Source organism: Oryzias latipes, chromosome 24 (genome assembly GCF_002234675.1).
Source record: "Oryzias latipes chromosome 24, ASM223467v1".
Classification (NCBI taxonomy): domain Eukaryota; kingdom Metazoa; phylum Chordata; class Actinopteri; order Beloniformes; family Adrianichthyidae; genus Oryzias; species Oryzias latipes.
Window position 1 is genome coordinate 1,535,439 of NC_019882.2, and position 24,052 is coordinate 1,559,490.

Below are 24,052 nucleotides of genomic sequence, written 5' to 3' on the forward strand. Positions count from 1 at the left end.
TTGCCCTGAATGTAACGGCACGGATTGGTCTGCCTGAAACGTGTTGATGTTACATCACCTCCAGACCCAGTTCATTGTCACTGTAGACGTCCTCATCAAAGGATCCTGATCTCCCTGACACGGATCAACCGGGATCTGACCAGTCCTCGACCTGGATCTGACCAGTCCTCAATCTGGATCTGACCATTCCTTAAACTGGACAGTAACAGTCCGACTGCAGCGGTTTTAATAAATAATCTTTTTATTAGTGCAGCAGCATCTGGAATGCAGTGAAGGAGCCAAAGCTCAGAATATTGTCCATCAATCACACAATAAACGGTTCCTTTGTCCCCACCTGAGAGAAAAGAATCAGAGTGACAGTGAGCGGTGCTCTGATCTGGTGGTGTTGTTGTTGTCATCTGCACTTTACCTTGTTGAGTTCAGGGAACAGCTCCAGCACAGCGATGTCCAGCAGGACGTACGCCATCTGAGGAGCAACACATCCGTGTTTGAACATCTCCAAATAATGAGCCGTTTCTGAACATGGTGCTGTTCTTTTCTGCTCCTCCTCTGAAGGTGTGAAGTGTTCACCTGCTTGTTGAGGAGCGGCTGCTGCAGAGCATCAAAGAGGAGCCGCACGCCGTCATGTTTGGCTTCTTCTCCGATGCATTTCCCCACAAAGTCTGAAATCCAACACAGAGACCGTTAAGCAGCTTCTGCTTCATTTGACCTGACCCGCTTCTGTTTCCTTCCCGCCATCGACCGGGTGAAGCAGACGACAGACTGAAGGAAAAACGGCAGACCAGAAGGAGACGACGGGGTTGAACCCTGAGGAAACCAGCATCCAGCATCGCCTGTCAGGCCTGGAATCTCCAGAGGAAGAAGAAACCAGGAGGTCAACACGAGCTAGAGATGACGGACAGAAGACCACGGCGGGAACTGATGATGACCTACGCCAACCAATACAGGGTCCTGAGTCACTTGCAACACTTCCTGTTCTTTTTCCAGGCGTTCAGGATCTTCAAGACTTTTCTGTTTCTCAGAGGAAAACCCTGCTTTGCTTTTTTGCGTTCGCTCTGAGGTCAGATGGAGCCGCTGGCGTTCGTGCTCCTCAACAGACGTGAGGAGGCACACTGACCTGGTAAGTATCTGATCATCTCCTGGAAGGTCTGCTTGGCCCGGGCCTGTCTGTCTTCTGCAGTCCGCTTCTCACCGCTCTCACAGAAAACTGCGTCTGAAAGCAGAAAGACAGTTCAGGCCACGTGGGAGGCGGACGGGACGTCGGCGAGGAGAAGGAAGGAACCTCTGAGCTGCGTGATGAGGGACACCATGCGGTGCTCCTGGAGGACCTGGTCCAGTTTGGACTGCATGTACTGGTCCATGTAGGCCTCCAACGTGTTCTTCAGGAGAATCCTTCCAGCTGCCAGCAGGTGATGCAGCCAGTCTGGGATGCGGAACACGACCCGCGCTGCAGAGAGAACGGGATTCAGGATACGTGTCTGCGGGTTTGATTCCATCAAACAGTCAACCAGTCCAGCCTTGACCAAATTCATTTATTACATTTGTTTGGATTTGACTAAAGCTGAAGAAGAAGACGTTTCAAGAAAAGTGAAGATGCTGGAGCTCAAAGTCCCGCTTTTATTCTGAAGAGCCTCCGTCCTTTAGGTCTGAAACGCATCAGCATGCAGGATTCTGGAGCAGAAGGAACCCAAACGGATCAAACCAGGACGGATTTAGCCGGTAATGTTCTGAGGGGTCGTCTGCAGAAGCAAGCCAAGAGGAAGAAGTGCTGCGTCACTCACCCACGTGCATCATGTAGTCATACATGCCGTGGACCGTCATCATCTCCAGGAAGCAGTTGGACCTGTGGTTCCTCACGGCGTCCTCCTGCAGGTCCATGTTGTTCTGGTAGAGGGCGCTAAAAAGCTGGAAAGACGGCCATGGGGTGAAGGAGACACAGTGAAGCTGTTTGTGACCTTTAGGTTCACACAAAAAAGTGCTGACGCAGATCAACGCTTTTGTCCTTTGAGTTTATTATCAGCTGATACTGTGGTCACTTACCACATTTTTTGTGGGGAAATAACATTTTAGAACACTTAAAAGCTCAAAAAACGGATTTTGCATGACATCGGCCCTTTAACACTGAAAATGTCACTTAAATAACAAACAACTTGGCACAAAGCGTAACTCTTCCACCATTTGTGCAATGAACGTCATTCCGGCAGATGCTAGAGCAGAGAAAAGCTGCAGGACTTTACGACATGTTTCCGATCATCAGCTGATTCTAACGTGGAAATAGGAATCTGCTCAGAATCTGTTGGAGTGGCGAGAAGCGGGTGAAGATGGTAAACACTGGAGCTAATGGGCTGATCCACTTCTTCCCTCAGAACCAGGGATGGGTACTGGTACCGATGCATATGGCACTACCAGTACCCTAAAAATAGACATGTCAGTCACTTGTGTTCCATTTGCTTTTGCTCTGCAATTCTAGCCAATGATCTTACTTGTCCTGCGGTTGTGGGCGGGCTCCTAAGAATGGGCGTGGCTGTGAGGGTGGGTGGAGCTTCAGTCAAAATGCTGCAGCAAAGGTTTGGTCGACCTCCGCGACCCCATAGATCAGAGCGACATGTACAATGATCCAAAAAAAACAACAAAAAAAGGCTGTCGTCACGGCGACGAGCAGTGGAACCGGTGATTACGTCAGCGTGGGGACGCAGACTGTTAGAAGGAAGGAAATAAAGCATCTTCCAGCGCTCTCCTTCATCAACATTTATTCAGGCACTGATGAGGTTCAGAGGTCCTCCCAGAGAAAAGGTGAAACATCACACGGTTCCCACTCTGCCCCCTGCTGGATCCTACAGACCAATGTTTGAAATGAGCACCGACCCGTTTACCTTCTTCTTGATCTCGGCGGTGGGGCTGAGGATGGTGAGCTCGGGCCGACTGGGTTTGGGTTTGGGCGACTCGCAGGAGTTGAAGAAGGACTGGATGAACGGCTCCAGGTTCTGTCCTTTCTGAAAAACATTTTACAAAGACAAAAAAAAGCACCAATGATGAATTTTTTCCAGATAAACCGTCTTCAGCTTCTGATGAGCTCAGGAAAGGGTAAAAACAAAGAATCATTTACCTCCTTCATCAACTTTCCAGGAACGGATTTGAAGATCTTTCCTGGAAAACAAAGACTTCCTTAAAAAGGTTCTGCTGGAAGAACAAAGCTGACGTGAACTCAGTTTATTCAACTTTAGAATTCACTGAATGAAAAAAATTATTTCAGCAACGCAATAAACGACAGAAAATCAAACATCTACTTTTCTAAACTGCATAATCTGGATTATTTTTATAAATGATTCTAATCTTGGAACAACAAAAGTCTCAACTGTTTTTAGGAGCAGAACCTAAAACTAAAAGTATCTTCCATCAGGAAACCCTTTGAACCTAAAGCGTTTCTGAGTAACATAAGGAACAGCAGACGTTCTACAGTGTTCCCTAACCGTCCCGCGGCGGTCCCTAACCAGCCCACTGCGGTCCCTAACCGTCCCACGGCGGTCTCTAACCGTCCCGCGGCGGTCCCTAACCGAGTTCGGTAAAGTTAGAAAGATATTCACAGATTCGGACTTCCGGCCGCAATAACTCTTCCGATAAACGTTCAAGTATCTAATTCCTTTTGTATTAACCCAGAGAGTGAACTACAATTTCACTTCAAAAGAAAAAAGATCGTTTTTTCACCTTTTGATCAAAATTGTTCTCTTCGAGGTGTAAATGCAGACATGCAGCGAGCCGGCAGCCAAGGGACCGTCAACAAAGTGCAACCTCTGTGAAACACCATTCTGTAAAAATCAATACTCTTGTGGAAAGTGAATACATCTCTACATTTATATGAACTGGTAATGAATATCTGTCAGCATATTCATGCTAAAATGAATATTTTGTGTGTCTTTCTTCATTATATTTTATTGCACATATTTTTCACATTTATTAGAGACAAGAATCATAATTAAAGTGTTCAATAGCTTTTAAAAATACTGAAGCTTCAGTCACCAAACTTTCTGTACTAAGTATTCATGACCTTATTGTCCGACTACAACAAAGACTTGGTCAGAAAAATGCTTTGTTTATGTTTTTCTATTAGTCATATAGAAATATGGATCATATTTGGTCAAAAATCCTCAATAGCTCTGAAAATACTGAAGCTTCAGTCACCAAACTTTCTGTACTAAGTATTCATGACCTTATTGTCCGACTACAACAAAGACTTTGTCAAAAATTAACTTTGTTTATGTTTTTCTATTAGTCATATAGAAATATGGATCATATTTGGTCAAAAATCCTCAATAGCTCTGAAAATACTGAAGCTTCAGTCACCAAACTTTCTGTACTAAGTATTCATGACCTTATTGTCCGACTACAACAAAGACTTTGTCAAAAATTAACTTTGTTTATGTTTTTCTATTAGTCATATAGAAATATGGATCATATTCGGTCAAAAATCCTCAATAGCTCTGAAAATACTGAAGCTTCAGTCACCAAACTTTCTGTACTAAGTATTCATGACCTTATTGTCCGACTACAACAAAGACTTTGTCAAAAATGAACTTTGTTTATGTTTTTCTATTAGTCATATAGAAATATGGATCATATTTGGTCAAAAATCCTCAATAGCTCTGAAAATACTGAAGCTACAGTCACCAAACTTTCTGTACTGATTAATCATGACTTTATCTTCCTACTCTTTTGTTCTCTAAATTTAATTTTATCCAATCTGTCTTATTGTTACCTTTTTGCTGAGAAAACTTTTTAAAAACATGTAATTTGTTGGTTTCAAATTTCCTTAATTTCAAATTATTTAAAAATTGATTAACATTTTGCAGGATCTGGTTTGACTTCTTTATTTTGAAGACTGTTTCAGGTTCTTGTGTGTGTCGGTCTCACTCGTCTTTTTCTGCAGATGCAAGATCAAATAATGGAATAACGTGTGTGATGATGATGTAAAAAATTACAGAAAAAAGACATTGGAGGAAATGAGAGCCCATCAGCACTTCATCCCATACGTCATTTTACTTTTTCTCTCCATACATTGAGGGCTTATAGAGTTTTTTATGTCTTAGAGTGCCTGATGTCAACAGATATCTCTGTCTTTGTTAGTATAGCCCATTAGAAATTATGAACCCAATGCGCCATTACTGTACTTTTGGATGGTTTTTGTAAAATAAATATTAACATGTTTTGAAGTCAGCACCTCTCCTGTCTCTCATTCTCATAGAAACTAAAGTCTAAGAAAAAAAGTAGGCAACAGTAGAAAAACCTTGAGCACTTCAATATTCCCTAAATTGCAGGTTTTTATTTCAGGTCCAATAAATGAAGCTATGGTGTTTCCTCCTCTCCCCATGGCCAGTTTTTCCCTCCATAAGTTTATCTAAACATCTTCACCTATTAATTTAAATTCCTGAAATGAAATAACTTTTAAATTATTACAGATTTTCTACATAAAAAGAAGTAGCTTTAGCAACTTTGTAATGTTTTTATAATAAGGTTAACAATTGTATAACAACAGCCAATATTCATACTGAGAAAGCAGGTGGAGACCATATACTTTTTCTTTCCGTCCAGACTTCACTTTGTAGCTAACAAGGGTGTGCTTGTCCCGAGAAAAAATTACTGTGAGATATGAGGGACTTTGATCTAGATGGACTTGTCCTCCACAATTACAAAGTCGTTAAAGAGTGATTTCTTACTTTCAAATTTACTTTGATTTTCCTTGAGACTAGTAGGTGACACTTTTCATCACCTCTTCTGTCTGTGTGAAAAATTCTGTGTGGCTACTGATTGGCCATCAACAAGGCCAAGTATTCACAAGGAGAAAAAAAATGATTGAAGTTTTTTACCTGTGTCTGATGTCCATTGAAACTTAAATGAATATGAAAAAAAACATATAATGTGTCTACTTGAAATTAACAGCCAAAATTAGATGCTGGTCCAGACTTCCAAGCACAGGAGGACCAACATATGTAGAAGAAAGTAGTTAATAGTTTTTATAAAGAAACATAGGCTACATCTAATGGCTCAGACACAGGGGAAAGGCACAGTGTAGTTAGAAAAATACACCTGGAGTTAAATCTGCATTTTCTTTCTACCTTTTAAAAAAAAGTGCCAATCCTGTAAATACAAAAAAATATAACCTTTTGCACAGAGAAACGTGTGCATGCATCCAGCAAGTATACACAGAGATTAACATCACTTCTCTCAACAGAAGTAGAGGGAAATAAAGCATGTTGTCTGAGATGCTGGCAATTGAACCAACTCTTTGATGAGGAACAACTGCTCTACTTACATGCCACAGACTCTTCCATGTTCCTATTTATGGGTTAAAAGAAAAATACTTTCATTTTTTGGGGTTTATGGAAGGGCATTTATATACTTGAATGTAAATATCGCCTTTTTTGTCATTGATTTTTGAAAGTTCAGCCGCTGGATCCTGTCAAAGTTGATATCTATTTTACATTGGGGTTTTCTTTCAAACACATGACACCTGTTAAGAGCTGTCACCTGCTAGTATCAAGGACAATCAAAGTCTTCAAATGTTCATTGTCACTCTGTAACGACTCTGTCGTTACAGAGTGACAATGAACAGATTTCTGTGTTTAGTTGAAAGCCCCTTACTTCTTACAGTTGTTTTTTTTCCCGGGACAACCTGACCAATAGGTGAAATCCTGGAGAAGTTCAAAGTTTGTACACTGTAAGACTCCCTCAGAATCAAGTAGTGAGCTGCATCGGTAAGTCTTCTGCATTTATTCTCTTATATCCTCTCATACCATAGTTAAATTTGTGGACATGCCATAATTTTTATCAACAGATCTAGGGTAGAGTTATTTTGACAATTGTCATTTTGTTAGCATTTTTTCCTATATTAACTTATTTTAAAGGGCCTAATGTGTCATTACATAGAACCCTTTCTAAAATATTAAAAATAGCTTTTTTTGTATTTATTCAACTGTTTTCAACATTGAAATATTTACAAAAGTAAAAATTTATGGACACCATTTCAACAATTTTAAGCATTACTTTTTGTGTTTCTTTTATTTTTACATTCTTCAAGTTCATGATACCAATTAAAATATTTTTTTAAGAGATATGTTATCCTTTTATAACTAAAGAGAGTTGAAAAAAAGAATTCTTCCCATATCTCAAATCTTTTTTGTAGATTTTTGGTAATCCTGTTTGTTGTTATCATGACCTGAAAGACCTAAATTGTTGAAAAAAATTGTAAGGCTTGAAAGTGCTCTACTTGTGGTCACTTTATGCATATTTTTTTAGGTATTAACTTTTGTAATGTAAATGGATTTTGTAAATTTTTATGTGTGAACTGCAAATTGGGTTTTAAGTTTAAACTAAAGAGTGATGTTTTTTTAGTTAAATCAGTTGATTGGATGCAGGCCTGCACAATAAATCATAAATGTATTAAAAAATAAAATAGCAATAAGTGGTAATTGTAGAGGGCTGCACGGTGGCATAGTAGTTAGTGCTCTTGCCTCACAGCAATAAGGCCCCTGGTTCAAGTCCTGTCTGGGGGACTTGAAACTGAATCACCAATGTATCCCCGCTTTCCCGCATGCATTGGTTTTCTCCAGGGACTCCGGCTTCCTCCCACCATCCAAAAACTTTGGTTACTCTAAATCGTCCCTAGGTTTGTGTGATTGTGGCCCTGCAACAGACTGGCGACCTGTCCTGGATGTTCTCTGCCTTGGCCCACAAATAGCCAGGAAAGGCTCTGGCTAATCTTGATCATAATTTACAGCGAAAGGGAAAAAGCGGGTTTAGAAGATTACTAAATTAATGTCAGTTGTAAATGTGCTTGAAGTATTTTACGAATTAATTAAATCCCTTTATGCATTTGACCTATCAGATTGATCCCTTCACGTCGTTGACCAATCGAATGGAACCCTTTCATGTTAAATGCTCGCCTCCTATGTAGGCAATTACGTTTTTAGTTGGTTTGCTATTTGTTTATGTATAACAAGTTATGTCGTCATCGCAATATTGATCACTTATATCGCAAATTGCGAGTTTTCCACAGACCGTGCAGCCCTATTTGGGTGGTTTAGAGAATGGCACTTAGTGTTTTAGCAATCGGAAAAAGCTGTAACATATACAATTTACTTATCCTTTTTTTTTAAAATAAAAAAGTGAATTGCATATTAGGAGAAATGTGAGTAACACCAATTTAAAATTTATTTTAAAGGATCACAAGAGCAAAATGGGAAAAATCAAGATGGGAAAAAAGAAAAGAAGGCAAAACATGGTAGAGAGGGCAGGTGGCATTACAGCTTTATTAAAAGCCTTCAAGAGTGCTAAAGATGCCATGACACAGGCCACATATTCTTCACAAGTGTGGTCAGAACTTTCCATCTCACTTTTTGGTGAAGACAATAAGAAGAATCGACATTGGCTTTGGGTTTTGTGGACCAAAAATCGTTGTGGTTTAAAAAATGCAATTCAAGAAATGGGATCAAAGCGTTTTGGATCTGTCACTGAATCTTGGGAAGAAGATCTTCATTTCGACTCTGAAGTAATATGTCAAAAATCTAATAGCAACTTAAATTTTTGCACATTATCATGTGAAGATAAACTGCAAACTGGACAATTCATAGAAACTAATGGAAAGAGGAAAAGGCAAGACTATCCAGAGCCAGCATTTTCAGACGACACAAATGGACACAACTCTTCAGATGCTGAAACTCTGATGTCAAACAGCCAAAAATCTGCAGAAAGTGCCAACTTGCAAGAATCTGAGAGGGAATCTTTAAAATATGAAAATCCAAAAGAACCCCAAAATGAAGAACTGCATGAAAAAAATTTGAGAAACTTACCTGCTGTGCATAAACGCTTTGTTATCACTATCAAAGCAAAAGAAAAAAAAAAAAAAATGTCTCCAAGTGCTGGTGCTAACAAACTGAGACCACCCTGGACAAACATTTTTTACAAACGATTTCGAAAACAAAATCCATGCTGCACACTTGCCTTCAAGAGCCATCATATCAGACAAAAATCCAGTAGAAAAATAAACAGTCCTTACCTAAACATTACAGCTGCAGCCGGTTTAGCTCGTGCTGGTTTGCAGCGCCTGCCATCCGTGAAACCAGGGTTCGACTCCGGGCTGCTCCCTGTTCCCTTCTCTACCTCTGCCGGTTCCAAGCCCGGTTTGAGAAGGTTGCGTCAGGAAGGGCATCCGGCGTAAAACATTGCCAAATCTACCATGCGACTCGTTCGCTGTGGCGACCCCTGATGGGAGAAGCCGAAAGTGGAAGAAGACCTAAACATTACAGCTGTTTGCACATTCCCCTCATGCAGAGCAAGATACAATTTCAACAGAAAGAAGGAACCTCAAAGAGGTACTTCAGTTAAAATATCAGTTATTCAAAATGGCCAAATTTTACACAAAACAACAGAAAGGAAATTCAGGCCAGCTACTAAAACCAAAAGAGGAAAAATCGCAAGAGCTCTTCACATTGGTGTGAGCAACTACTTTTACAAAAAAATGAACAAAACGCCTATGGCTGAACTCATTTCAGGTAATGTGACACGAAGTCTCAACAAAAATGTTCTAAAAGTTATTAGTTCGGAGTTTGCCAAAAAAGAACGAATGCATGAGGACATATTTTTAGAACTGTACCTCACTCAAAACATAATTAAAGAATGTGACACAAAGTACAAAAACTTCCCAGGATACATGCAACATTTTCAAATTGACCCATTTGGCATTCACATGTACACAGAGACAAGTTTGAACATTGTTGTACAACATTTGCGAAGAAAGACTCCTCTGGCGTTATATCTCGATGCGACAGGCAATGTCACTTCCAAGGTTCCTGGTCAAAAAAAACGCATTCTCTACTACTCTCTAACTCTTCCTGGAGATGGTGCAGGTACACCCCCACTGCCAGTCTGTGAAATGCTCACAAACGACCATTCAATTCCATCTATAACTTGTTGGCTCATGCAGTTTTTGAAAAAACTATCACAGTATACAAAATTAACAATTCGGCAAATAGAAACAGATCACAGCTGGGCAATCATACAAAGCGTTCTGCTGACCTTCAACAGAGAAGACGCTGTGAGGTATCTTAACAGAACTTTTGATATTTGCTTAGGAAAAAAAACTTGGCCCGAAATCAAAGCATTAACAGTTGTCCACATTTGTTCTACACATGTTTTAAAGTCTGTGATGCAGTTGTTTGGAAGGCAAACGTCAGACAAAGCCTTGAAAGAGTTTGCAACTTTTGCATTTGCATGCTTGCAAAACTGCACATCACTTTCAGAAGGACTAAAGGTGTTCTATTCGATCTGCAAAGTCCTGAATGGACCACAGTACACATCTGTCGTGAAAAATCACCTGAAAACACTGCAGGACATCATACAGAGGAAACCTGAAACGGACATGGATGCTTTCTCTGACATTAAATGCTCTTCAAAAGAGGACGATGATGAGGACAAGCAAAATGTTAAAAACCTCATTCGTGGATCTCCTTTCACGACCTCGTTCAAAACTGTCTTTGACAAAGCTCAAGCAGAACAAATTGAAGAGGATGTTGGACAAGAAGTATTCAAAAACCCTTACTTCTGTCCTGACATTGTGAATGCTCTGTTTAAGAACTACTTAGGGCTTTTCCCATTCTGGAGTGGTTTGATGCTGGGGAATTTACAGAGGTACGTGCATCATTCCAAAGAAGAAGAGGATTTGAAACCAACAAGAACAAGAGACACAAATTGCCATGTTGAAAGATGGTTTGGCATTACTAAAAATGTGATTCTAATGAGAAAATTAAAACTCAGACCAGCCGCATTTATCCGAAAAATGCATGTAAGCCTTCAAGGAAGGTACAAGGAACACATCATCAACAACAACTTCTCGGAAAAACTTCTGACTGCCAACCAAAATTCAAAAAAGATCATGCAGTCACAGGAAGGGTGGGCAAAAAGTGAAGATAGGCTAAGTGTAAAAAAAAAATCAAAGTACTTCAATCCCCCAAAGATAATGCCACGACCAAAAGAAAAAACGAAAAGGACAAAAGGACAACCCGATTTGGTTCAAACCAGCACACAACTAGATCCTGCCAGTACTCCTGTCCAAGAATTAAAAGAAAACCCTCAAGTGAGTAAATTATGATCAGAGAATGTTATGTAATTGTTTTTTTTTAAATAATAGAGATGTATTATTAATTGAAAAAACATTGTCTCATTATTATGTATCATGTGTTTTGGTCTTTCCAAAGATTATCCCACAACCAAAAGTAACATGGAAAACACCAGCCCATGATGTGGGTCAAACCAGGGTCCAACAACGGGATCATGCCAGCATCCATGAGGAAAAATCACCAGTAAATCCGGAGGTGAGTACATTAAAGTTTGAAAAGTGTAATGTAAATGTTATAAAAGAACAGACTGAGATGTTTAATTACATGAAAAGTAGCACTTCATCCCATCACTTTATTTTGCTGTCCCAAAGCATGAAAAGCATGAAAAAGTTGCATTAGTCAAAGTTATTCAGTGTTGTAATAAAACTAAATCCTAATTTTTAAAGCAAATATTTTTATTTTATTATTTGGATGTTTACATTTCACAGGTAGAACAACTTTGGGAATGTGAAGAAACAGAGGTTGTTGTTGCAGTCCTCAGAAACACGAATCAAAAACAGAGTTTCACCTTGAGACACAGAGAATTTTTGAGTTTGAGACCCGAAGAACTTTTGATTGGAGAGGTGAGTGTTTTCAAAAAAGACTTTGTTTACTACACTTAATTGCAGATGGCACATCATTTTGCATGACTTTAATTAATATCTTTAATAATTATTTAGTCTTGTTTCAGTATAAATAAATAATTCACTGAATGCTACTTCAGCCATGTTCTTTAATAGTGTCTGTCATGTTTTTCAATTGAAGGTCATAGAATGCTACATTGGGGCAACTCTAAACGAGCAAGATCTAAATGGAAAAATTTATCAAATGAATCACTACACCGTGGGAGTGATTTTACATGGGACAAGAGAGGAGGTGGCCAGACAAGGGCTAAAAAATGTAACAAAAAACTGATTTTGTCTACATGATTGTTGTGTTTTTTTTATCTTTTTTTAATTTGGGATTGTAGGCTTGTCATTATCTACCTTATTTTCATTTCACTCAACTATTTCAATATGTCAGGTCACATTTGACAACTACAATGGAGTTGTTGGCTTTGTCAACATAGGAAATGCACACTGGAAGTTTGTGGTAGGAATGTTTCTATAATATATTAGTCATAAGTCAAAACATTTCACTGTTTACAATATTTTAAAGATGTAATTTTTCGTTGATTATGTACTTTCATTTTCACAGTTTCTCCATGCGCTGTCTCAAAAAATATTTGTGTTGGATTCCTTGCATGGCTCAAATGAGGAGGAGGACTCAAAGAAAGCTGCCAAAAGATTCATGTAAATTAAAAAAGAAATGTACATGTTTAATTTGTGGTCATATTTGTGTTGCGTAGTTATGTAAGATAATATGTTTTACAGAAATTATTTTTTTATTCCGCAGTGAGTACTTCAAAATGAGGAGAAATCGCCTGGGAAAGGATGACTGGGTCAATATGAAATGGCAGCCTGGAGTTGTAACTCACACCTACCAGCAGGACTCCACCAGTTGTGGGGTGTTTGTGATGCTGGTAAGACTTATGTCCCAGTAAGATAAGTCTTAAATATAGCAATAGTTAATATTTCGTGCTATTTTTCCTACAGATGGCAAAGATTTTCATCTCATCTTTCCCAGAAGTCCCACTGACATTGGACATTGAATCTTCAAATAAATCCATGAAAAGGTTTAGAAGAGACATTGCTGAGGACATCATGAAGGGATCAGGTGATACTGGAAACAACAACAAAAATACCGGTATATTGTAAATACTTTTTTTGTAATTTCAAATTAATGACATCCTCTCTGTCATTCTATTAAAAGTGTCACGGGACGAATACTGCTCCTTTTGTGGACTGAAAGATCTCCCAAAAAGGGATAAGAGATTAGTTTGGGTAAGTGCCTTTACTGTATCATTAATAATCTTAAAATATAAACATTGCAATCCAAAAAAATGTGTTAATGACATTTTCAGACTTCTCTTAATTAGTCTGACAAAAACCTTTTACATTTTCATACAATGTAGTCCTAAAATGTAAAAAGGTTTTTGTCAGATTAAGTAAGAGAAGTCTGAAAATAACATTATCAATATATATATATATATATATCTCCGGAATCTCCGGCTTCCTCCCACCATCCAAAAACATGCTTCATAGGTTAATTGGCAACTCTAAATTGTCCATAGGTATGAGTGTGAGAATGAATAGGTGTGTGATTGTGGACATTCTACCCTGCGACAGACTGGCGACCTGTCCAGGGCCCCCTGTCTTCACCCACAAGTGGCCGGGATAGGCTCCAGCAGTCCCGTGACCCCGAAAGGGACAAAACGAAATAGAGAATGAATTAAAAAAAAAATGAATGAATGAATAATGTCGTCCATGTTGTTATGCATTTTAAAAGTAGCAAATGACTGTTTAAGTCAGAAACTGTTCATATTTGCTCCAAAAAGATCAAAATATAGTCTACAAAGTAATACATTATTACAGAGTAATATATTTTTTATAATTGCTGAACAACTGAGTCACTTTTGCCTGCCATTGATTGTATTTGATTTTTAACTTGCAGATCCAGTGTGGCGCTTGTGGAAGGTGGTACCACATCGACTGCCTGTCTTGGGAAACATGTGACATCCCTGCCGAGACAGAATCCTGGTATTGTCCATTGTGTAAAACGTAATAGCACCATTAACTCATTTGGACATTCAGAAAAAAAATTTGCAACCTTTTTTGAGCAATGTCATTTTGTAAAATGACTTTTGTAAATTATTATTTTTGTTCAACACATGATTGTTTTAATTCACTGAAAATGTTTTGTTCAAGTCTGTTTGTTTGAATACCAGTATATCTAAGGACAGGTTTTTTTTATTTATTTATTGGGTCTACATTGCATTAAAATCTTTCCTAATAAAACATTTCTAAAAGCTATTGAAAGTTATTTTCTTTCAACATTTTCTTTAGTGGTATGGTCTAAAAAAATGTGGAAGAGTTGTCATTGTACAGAGTTTGTTTACTGTGGTTTAACTATAAGCAGAACTAATTTAATGTCAGGGGCCAATGACGATCAATATTCGAATAATTGAGATACCATAAAAAATAAAGAAACAAACCAACAGGTTGTGGTAGTAAGATTGTATAGTAAAATTTAGTAAAAGGTTGAAGACTGCATTAATTGTATTTTATGAGCAAAAGAGTGTAATTGACAATTTATTTTTCATCCTTAAAAAAGAACAAAGAAAGATTCTGACCAAATCTCTGTTGTAGTAGGACAATAGGGACATGATTATTGTGTACAAGAAGATTGGGGACTGTAGCTTTAGTATTTGCAGAGCTATTAAACATTTTAGACCAAATATGATCCATATTTCAATATGAAAACATCAAAACATAAACAAAGTTCATTTTTTTCACCAAGTCTTTGTTGTAGTCGGACAATAAGGTCATGAATACTTAGTACAGAAAGTTTGGTGACTGAAGCTTCAGTATTTTCAGAGCTATTGAGGATTTTTGACCGAATATGATCCATATTTCTATATGACTAATAGAAAAACATAAACAAAGTTAATTTCTGACCAAGTCTTTGTTGTAGTCGGACAATAAGGTCATGAATACTTAGTACAGAAAGTTTGGTGACTGAAGCTTCAGTATTTTTAAAAGCTATTGAACACTTTAATTATGATTCTTGTCTCTAATAAATGTGAAAAATATGTGCAATAAAATATAATGAAGAAAGACACACAAAATATTCATTTTAGCATGAATATGCTGACAGATATTCATTACCAGTTCATATAAATGTAGAGATGTATTCACTTTCCACAAGAGTATTGATTTTTACAGAATGGTGTTTCACAGAGGTTGCACTTTGTTGACGGTCCCTTGGCTGCCGGCTCGCTGCATGTCTGCATTTACACCTCGAAGAGAACAATTTTGATCAAAAGGTGAAAAAACGATCTTTTTTCTTTTGAAGTGAAATTGTAGTTCACTCTCTGGGTTAATACAAAAGGAATTAGATACTTGCTGGCACATTTGAACGTTTATCGGAAGAGTTATTGCGGCCGGAAGTCCGAATCTGTGAATATCTTTCTAACTTTACCGAACTCTCTAACCGTCTCTAACCGTCCCACTGCGGTCTCTAACCGTCCCGCGGCGGTCCCTAACCGTCCCGCGGCGGTCTCTTACCGTCCCGCGGCGGTCCCTAACCGTCCCGCGGCGGTCCCTAACCGTCCCGCGGCGGTCCCTAACCGTCCCGCGGCGGTCTCTAACCGTCCCGCGGCGGTCCCTAACCGTCCCGCGGCGGTCCCTAACCGTCCCGCGGCGGTCTCTAACCGTCCCGCGGCGGTCCCTAACCGTCCCGCGGCGGTCCCTAACCGTCCCGCGGCGGTCCCTAACCGTCCCGCGACGGTCCCTAACCGTCCCACGGCGGTCTCTAAAACAATCAGGAACCTCAGAGGCCACACTCACCCAGGTTGACGTCAGGCAGCATCTTCTCCAGGAACTGCGACTCCATGCTGAACGGAGACAGGAAGTCCGCCAGCAGCTGGCTGTTGCTGAGCTCCGGATGCTTCAGGAGGTTCTGCACAAACACACGGACCGGGTTCTCATCAGAACCGGCTTCTGCAGCCTTCACAGTCAGTCGGACCGACGGAACGCCACAGGAACACGTGAGACACAGCAGGACGCCCAACGTCCACCAGAAAGACCCTCACTGTAGTCCTCTGTAGTACCTGTAAGTAGTCCTCTGTAGTACCTGTAAGTAGTCCTCTGTAGTACCTGTAAGTATTCCTCTGTAGTACCTGTAAGTATTCCTCTGTAGTACCTGTAAGTATTCCTCAAACTCCTCCCTTTTGGACTGAAGGAACTCGTAGTTCTTGGGTCCAATGATCCTCTTGGATGGAAGCTGTGCGTCTGCAAACGTTCCTGTAAGGTGAACAAGAACCACAAACACATGAGCAAAGTTCTGAACCTGCACAGACATGCCACTGCTGGGAATGCTGGGATATGAAGTTTTCCATCAGCCGCCTCAGGCTGGAGGAGTTTTTGCTTTTGATTGTGGCAGAAATGAGTGGAGATTTCTCCCAAAGAAAGGCTGATTTCATCTGCAGATGATCCACAAAACACACGAGTGATGAATGGTGAAGAACGGATCTCCACCGGGTTCCTCGGGTTTCAGAGTGAATCGATAAACAGAACTACAAGAACTTTTCCTCTTTTTCATTTGATCAAATCCCTTCTTTAGAAAAAGGGTTTGTTTTTTAGGTTTTGGTTTCTGAAACTTTGTCTTTTTTTCTCAAATGTAATTCTGCTTTTGAACTCATTTTTCTAATTATTTTAATTCTCGTTGAATGATTTGGACTTCAGGGCCACCGTACCATCAGGTTTATGGGATTTTTAGAAGAATTGGCCACATTCCTAATATACTCGTATCGCTTAGTATTTTCATCTGTGAAATGTTCACGGGGTAAAAAATGGGCGGAGCAACAAGAGAACAGCCCTTCTGCGAGCTCGCCAATGACGTTCAAGTTCTAAAAACTTTAAAACCAACCTTTTTTCCCCCAACAGTGATGCTTGAAGAATTAGGAGGTGATACATTAAAGGAAAAGAAGAGTTTGTAGATTCAAAATAGCGGCCTCTTCCCAAGGTCAAAGGTCAATAAATTTGCAAAACAATCACTCGAACAAAAGATTTCTTTTCCCATATTGTGGTCAAATTATGCCATAACACAGGCGCCATGCCGTGGGTCCTGTTATATATTTGAGTTTTGACGGGGGGAAATGTTTGCTCAAAGGCAGAGGAGGAACCCTTCGGTCCGGGACGGCTGCTGCGGGACAGAACCATGTGTTTTTTAGGACGGCGTGCGGCGGCTTCATTACCGTGAAACTCCGTCAGCTTTGACTCCAGAACGTAAAACTCCAGGTATCTCCTGGGGACGAACCACTTCTCGGTGTCATGGCCGACTGCGAGGACAGAAGGAGGGGTCACAGATTGGCTGATCAACACACGTTTGAAGGGTGGGGGGGGGTTTCCCAGAAGCCCTCACTCCTCCCTCACCATCCTTCCTGTCGTTGCGCTCCACGTCGATGCAGAAAACGGGGATCTTCTCCCGTTTGACTTCATCCTCGCAGAAGTCGATGAAGGGGATGCTGACCCTCCACGCCGACAGGTTCCTCTGGATGCCCGGCGCGGCGGCCACTTCGGAGGAGGACTCGTCCTCGTAGACCGCCGCCGCCTCCTCCACCTGCAGACGGGGAGGGGCAGACTCTTTGACGCCACATGCAGCAGCAGGCAGGAAGCTGCACGCGCTCTTACCACGTCTTCTTCACTGGGGGGCAGCATGGCCCCCTCCATGGTGGTGCTTCTGAACACGTCCTTCAGCTTGCTGCTGAGCTTCCTCATGTTGAAGGACTCCCCTCTTCTTGGTACGTTCCTGCAGGAAACAGCAGAACCCTGAGGTTCTGGTCGCTTTGCAGGAAAGACAGTGGGTCTGCTGTCAAACGCCATGCAGGGCGGGAGCTATTCATGGAAATTAAACTCTTTCAGGTGAACATGGTGTTTTTTTTAACTTCTTATTTGGTCCAGATCGGTTTTAGGGCCTCCTTTTGGCCTTTGGGGTCAATTCTGAGAAAGCACGGCTCTTTCCATTTATACGCAGATGACAGTGTGATTTATCTGACGTTTAGAAAAGAGGGATGAACGTTTGATGATCTGCTGGTAACCAGCAATCTGGCCTTTCTGGAATCATCTGGACTGAACTGAGAATGGCTCGTTCGGACCGTCCCACTTTGATAAGCTCGGCATCTGTTAGTGGAAGCTCCCAGAAGAAGGTGAGCGTGCTGTGCAGCAAATGATGAGGGCTACAGGGGGGTGAAGAAGCTGCTCCTTTTTTATTCTCCTCGGCATCAAACGGAGGAAAACATTCAGACTCAAACCTGTTGGTTTTGGAGTTTCTGGCGTGCGGCTCAGCTCCTCTCAGCAGGTGTCGGAAATACTGATGAGAAAAGAGAAACGTTGACCCGTGTGGGCGGGGCTTTTCCGCAGGTTTCCTATACATCCATACCTCATCGCTGTGGCAGAACATGGGCGTGAAGACCGTCTCCAGCAGAGACAGGACGTGCTCGTACGCCTCGAACAGACACGTCGTCTTCTGCAGCCTCACCACGTCCGAGTACGGCGCCGAGGCGACTGGCGGCGGAGAGCTCAGATGAGAACAAAGTCTGGTCGACCTGCACCGATGTGGAGCTTGAAGCCGATTCCCGTACTGTTCCTGATCTCCTCCACGATGGACGCGTCGAAGCTGATCTTGTCCACGCTCTCGTCCAGGCAGTAGGTCTCGTAGATGTGAAGCACCTCGCCGTGCAGACGCCGCAGCTCGCCGTCGCTCAGCTCCGGACTCAGAATCTTATCGTTGAACTCCTCTGGAAGCACAGAGTTCATTCTGACGGATCCGTGGCGGGACAGAACCCGCACTGCGGAGCGGCGCTCTTACCCACGGCCAGGCAGAACTGCAGCACGTGCACGGCGCCCTCCTGCTTCAGGAAGTTGAGGAAGCGGAAGAGCAGATCCTGCTGCTCCCGGATGTCCTTCAGCTCCAGCTTCAGCACCTGCAAGCAGAAGAAGTCGGGGAAACTGTGGCAGAGCAGGAGAGATCTGCAGGGAGCCGGGACAGAGTCCTCAGAAAAACTCACTGAGGACTTCTTGGTGCTGCCGTTTGCATATTTCTGTAGGAACGGAACCAGCGGAGACGGAGGCTCTGTGGCTGGTTCTGGCTGGAATTTCAGGAAGGAGAGGATCAACATGACACTTTTTGTCCAAACACACGAAGAAAAGGGTTGAAATGAGCTTTTTCCCAGAGATAAGAGTCGTGGTTGGACGGTGTGCTGCAGGACTGTCCTGAATGTTTACGGAGTTTAAGTAAAAACCTAAGAACTGGTGGTTTTTCACAGGGACTTCTGGGAAATTTTCTGACAGGTGAACAGACTATAGCAAACTTCCTCTGTCCAATCAGACGCAGAGGAACCAATCAGATGTTCAATATGGAGTTAAATCAGATGAAACCGAATAAAAAACACAAAGAAAACAGGTTTAAACTCAAAAGTACATATTGCAAATTTGAAACAAAAATATTGAAAATTTGAAAAAATAAAATTGTTCTCAAAATTGAAACTTGAATTTAAAAAAAAGAAGGGATTACAGGGGAAAAACCCAAAGACATAACGGTTATGGCGTAACCAGATGTCAATCATGTCCCTGTAGCCAATGCGCTCAAAGCCCCCCCCCCCCACGCAAAATTAGGATGAACTCCAAAAAAAAAAGAAAATTCAGAATTTGAACTTTGTACTTTTGAGTTTACTACTTTATGTGTGCGAGTTTGAGCTGATCCTGATTTGACCCCGCAGTTCTTGATGATCCGTTCTAAACTGACCAATCAGACGCCTCAGTAAAAGTGGGTGGAGCCTGCTGGCTGTCCGCATCCAGCGCCCAAAACATTTGGCAGAGCCCGCTTTCAAGTGGTAGGAGGTGTGGCCTTCCAACGCGCTCACTCCTGATTGGTTAGAGTGGTTTCCATAGAAACAGACGACGTCTGGCTCAGTCATTGGTTGGACGACAGGATCACATGACCACTGCTCACGATCACATGACCACTGCTCACGATCACATGACCACTGCTCACGATCACATGACCACTGCTCACGATCACATGACCACTGCTCACGATCACATGACCACTGCTCGCTAGCTTTAGCTCCCTGATGGAGGCAGCGTCAGCGGCGATGCAGAAAACGTACAAAAACCTGAAGAGAGCGACACCTACTGGAGAGTGGTCGACGAATATGAGGACCATGAGGTTCACGGTGTCCTGAGGAACCAACAGAGACTACGGTTAGGTCCACGCCGCCCACATTCAAGCACTTCCAACGTTGGGTGGTCAGACTCCGCTGCCTTTTCGTGTCCCGTTACCGGAACCACCCCGGGTCCCGGGGCCTCAGAGGTCACGAAGGCGGCGGAGACGGTGATGCTTACGGGGTCGGCCATGAAGTCCATGGTCGGGAGGATGACGGATCCGGACATCACTTCCCGCAGCAGCAGAGCCAGAGACCTGAGCAGAAGTGATGCTCAACTCCACAAACCTGAACCTGAAGGAAACTCTGGACCTGAGGAGTTCTGGTACCTGCAGTCCGTCGCTTTAGGCGGCAGGACGTAAGGAAGCAGCATCTCCGTCAGCTTCCTCAGGTAGAGCAGCTCATTCTTCCTGCTGTACAGAGCGGCGTGAAGGCCGGGACCGTATTCCTCCAGAGCGGCTCGCTCCAGAGCGTCTGCGTTCTTGGCTGAAGGCAAACATGGAGAGATATTTATGCGACCACGTAGCACACCAACATTTCTAAGTAGAAAAGTAAAATATGAAATATTTGCTTTAAAAATATTTTGCGTTTGCAACCCAAATGTTTTAGATGCGTTGTGACTCATCTCGCTTTTTTCCTATCTTTGATTTTGCTGTCATGAGTTTCATCAAACAGGTGCTGATTGGTTCAGATTCTAACCAATCAGAGGCGGCTCTTTTTACCCTTCATGTATTTAGCAGAAGAACAAATGTGAACTTTTATGTTAATTTTCACAGCGTCTTATTTTTTAGAACTCGTGTGCTTTTGTCCAAAGGAAAAATACTATTTTCTCTTCATGTTTTATCATTTATGGATAAAATAAAACAAGAGTTCAGACACAAGTCGTACTAAAACGTTACTTCCAGCTGCACTAAGTCCCCCTGAAACTTATGAGAGAAAAATCAAAGACAGGAAAAAAGCGAGATGAGACACAACGCATGAAAAAACATTAGTGTTGCAAACGCAAAAATATAAAGAAAATTAAAACAATAATAACAATTTTGAAGGAAAAAAAAAAACGTTTGAAAGCAAATATTTCATATTTTGCAACGTGGGAATGGATGATACCAAACATCACCGAGAGCCTCGACGCCATCGGTGCTCTCACCTTTCTCTTGAGCTTTAGCGATGATCTCGATGTGCTTCATGGCCGCCTTCATCACTTTGTCGGCAAACACACCTGGAATATCGACCTGCCCGACAGGTGAGGGCAAAGGTCAAACAAAGAGCCGTTAAAACGCTTTCATGTGTTTAACCTAAAAAAAAAAATCCAGTTCTGGAGAAAATATTCAAACTAATTTCAGTTCAGACCATTTTGTTTCCTCACATCTTGGACCTTTAAATAAGGTTTTATTGACCTTTGACCTCAGGAACAGGCCGCCAAATCTCCTTAAGCGCCTTCTACGAATGTAACCTCCATCTTTTCCCTCCTAACTCCTCGAGCGCCGTTGGGCGGGAAAAAACGTTTTTAGATTTTTAACGGCATTCACGTGGCGAGCAACCAAAAGTGGCGTTCCCCTGTTGCTCGCACATGTTTCATCGGAACAGTGTAATACACGAGCTGAACAAAACGATGTGACGCATGTGGGCGGGGTTAACCAAGACCTCATGAACATCTGAGGAGCCGTTCGTCTCACCTTCTGAGCTCGACGGACGAGCACGGACGCCAAGAACCGGAACGTCATCCTCACCTCGTCCAAACTCGCCTCGTCGTCTGTGATCTCCCTGAAGGAAACCAAACGAGTCAGAGTGGGAGGTAGCCCCCCCCCCTCTCTGAAACGCCCTCTCACCTGTACCAGGGATACACGAAGTTCTCCAGAACCAACTCGAACACCTGGAAGGGAAAGAAAGCAGAAACGATGCTCACCTACGGACATTTTTCTCTTCCACCAGATTCTGACATTTGAAACCTTTGAATTTCAAACACGAACATTTTATGCGCCGAAATATTTATTTCTGTTTTCTTTATTTGGAGAATCGACATTTTAATGGCCCAGAAATTCGCTAAAACAAAATTCGCTGGGATTGTCTGCCTAGAACAACTAGTGGATCTGGGAAGACGTGGACATTAGGTACCTCTGCTATGGAAGCGTCCACCTTTGAATGGACCTTCAGCTCCAACCACGGCTGGTGGTTCTCCAGGAGGAGCGTCGGTCTGCAGACAACCAGACAAACACGTCAGCACATCCCAGTTTAAGGAAAAATCCGGGATATTGGCTGAGCGTGGACACACCGGTGCCGCTTGCACTTGACCTTCCCGCACACGGCACAGCTGTGGCCCAGAGGGAACAACGCCGACTCCTGCCGCTGTCGAGACAACAACCACCATTATCCCTGAGGGACGGCGGAGCGCCGCCTTCACCGCCGCCGCCAGGCTTACCTTGTTCCTGTGCTTCACGCTGAAGAAGATGTTGGGAACCAGAGACTCTGGTCCCAGGGAGCAGTAGAACGTGACGACGCCGGCGAGCACGGACCAGAAGATCATCAAGACGTGGAGGTAGCTGAGAAAACAGACTCATCATTTCCACACGACTGTCCAAAAGATGCCCATCCTTTACTTTAATCCAGATTAGTGAGAAATAAATACACATTAGCAGCAAAACAACAACAACAGACCTGTCATTCTGTCAGAGAAAAGAGAGAGCGATGCTCAAAACGGACAATAATGTGACTCATTTTACACAAAGGTAAAAAAATAGTATCATTAATAAAATTCAGTTTACGCATAATACTTATTAAAAGCAAATAGAAAAAATGGTTAATGAATGAAAATAGAAACAAGAATGAGCTTTAAAGTGAAACATGCCCTGAATTGGATCATGTTTAAGTAAATATGGTTTCATTCGTGAATTTTTCTTTCAATATTCTGGTTTATTTCTCGATACATTTATGGCTAAAGGAAAAGTAAAAGAAAGAAAATGATCATGTCGTTTCTCTGTTTTTATTGTAAGGCTATTCGCTCAGGAAAAAGTCTTTTTTAATCAATAATTTTCTCATGTTTTAGTGAAAATGCAGTCGGTGATTTTTATGGGCTTGGTGCGCCCCCTTCCGGACGGTTCGGGAAGTGCACGTGTTTATAAATAGGACGTAAAGGTGATCAATAGTCGATTATTCTGGAGCGGTTATGGGGGCCGTCGGTGCCGAGGAGGGCGTCTCACCTGTTGAGCAGCGCCGTCAGCAAAAGCAGGCAGAGGATCAGGCAGCAGGACATGGGATACTGACGCGCGGTCTCCCGCAGGACGTCCAACTTTAGCCCCCGCCTGAAATCCTCCACGTACGTGGAAATGCCGGCCATTCTGTCAGCCAAAGTTCAGGAACGCCACAAGACACACTTCCCACTCATGTCCAGCGCCTCGGGTGATGTTTTTACTCTTCAGAATACCTGGAATCGACGCGTTTCAGTGCGCGCGTGAACGTTTGACCGGAAGTTAGCTTGTCAAACCACCATGGTCGGTCATAGTTTAAGTTAATTTAAAAGAAAAATAGCTATTCATTTGATCAGATGCGTCTTTGTAACGACTTTCTTCATTGCTGCAGACAAATCCGGCTGAAAAAGAACATTATATCCAAACGTATCATTACGAACACTTTTTATGGTCCCGATCATCGACTTCCTCACAGATAAAAATGTTTTCCCTAATCCTGCGGGTTGCCAGGTTTGACACCAAACGTAATCACGCCTCATCAACCTCTGAATTTTTTATCCTTATTATTGGGGAAAGGGGGATCTAATACAAATATGTTGCTATTTAATTTGTTTCCGTCATTACTTTATATATTCTAAGAAACTATAACTGCACTATTGTGTAAAGAAAAAAAAGGAGCTGGAGGGCAATGTTGTCATAAAAACACACAGGCAAAAATAATCACGCCGAGACATGAATAATAATATTTGTATTTTCTTTTAATATGTTTATTATATATGGCAGTATTATAAAAGTGCTACTGTAATTTAAAACTGCAATTTACGTGGCTGAAACGTTAGATGTGGCAACCCCAAAAAAGGCAACTTCCGGTTTGAGTTTCCTAGTTTTTCCTGCTT

The 24,052-nt window shown here is 41.9% G+C and overlaps 2 protein-coding genes across 3 annotated transcripts; one reads left to right on the forward strand and one right to left on the reverse strand.

Annotated features, from left to right (window-relative positions):
• Nucleotides 1-223: 223 nt before the first annotated feature.
• LOC101169255 (sorting nexin-14) lies at nt 224-23,674 on the reverse strand. 2 transcript variants are annotated; one of them, XM_023952988.1, is made up of 28 exons: nt 23,169-23,674; nt 22,391-22,511; nt 22,244-22,317; nt 22,087-22,165; nt 21,801-21,844; nt 21,702-21,735; nt 21,119-21,203; nt 20,301-20,457; nt 20,153-20,228; nt 19,944-19,988; nt 18,817-18,897; nt 18,618-18,732; nt 18,391-18,546; nt 18,189-18,313; nt 18,061-18,119; nt 17,441-17,558; nt 17,183-17,369; nt 17,005-17,088; nt 15,951-16,051; nt 15,596-15,707; nt 3,107-3,147; nt 2,874-2,993; nt 1,782-1,905; nt 1,283-1,447; nt 1,118-1,213; nt 571-662; nt 410-466; nt 224-334 (listed from the first exon to the last, which is right to left on the reverse strand). In XM_023952988.1, the coding sequence occupies exons 1-28, from the start codon at nt 23,303-23,305 to the stop codon at nt 305-307; spliced, it is 2,715 nt and encodes a 904-aa protein (XP_023808756.1). In that variant the 5' UTR covers nt 23,306-23,674; the 3' UTR covers nt 224-304. The 2 variants fall into 2 exon arrangements, with proteins under 2 accessions (XP_023808756.1, XP_023808755.1); XM_023952987.1 differs by having other exon boundaries at nt 21,648-21,735.
• Nucleotides 9,495-11,522, forward strand: LOC111947070. The gene is made up of 2 exons (XM_023952992.1): nt 9,495-11,125; nt 11,247-11,522. The coding sequence occupies exons 1-2, from the start codon at nt 9,512-9,514 to the stop codon at nt 11,505-11,507; spliced, it is 1,875 nt and encodes a 624-aa protein (XP_023808760.1). The 5' UTR covers nt 9,495-9,511; the 3' UTR covers nt 11,508-11,522.
• Nucleotides 23,675-24,052: the final 378 nt, after the last annotated feature.

Bases quoted from the DNA above. Each gene is read 5' to 3' on its own strand.
- LOC111947070 (XM_023952992.1), top strand. From the start codon at position 9,512: ATGAACAAAACGCCTATGGCTGAACTCATTTCAGGTAATGTGACACGA. The intron at 11,126-11,246 runs GTGAGTAAATTA...GTCTTTCCAAAG, and splicing joins AATTAAAAGAAAACCCTCAA to ATTATCCCACAACCAAAAGT.
- LOC101169255 (XM_023952987.1), bottom strand. From the start codon at position 23,305: ATGGCCGGCATTTCCACGTACGTGGAGGATTTCAGGCGGGGGCTAAAG. The intron at 21,845-22,086 runs GTACCTAATGTC...TTTCCCTTCCAG, and splicing joins TGGACGCTTCCATAGCAGAG to GTGTTCGAGTTGGTTCTGGA. The intron at 21,736-21,800 runs GTGAGAGGGCGT...GGTTTCCTTCAG, and splicing joins TTCGTGTATCCCTGGTACAG to GGAGATCACAGACGACGAGG.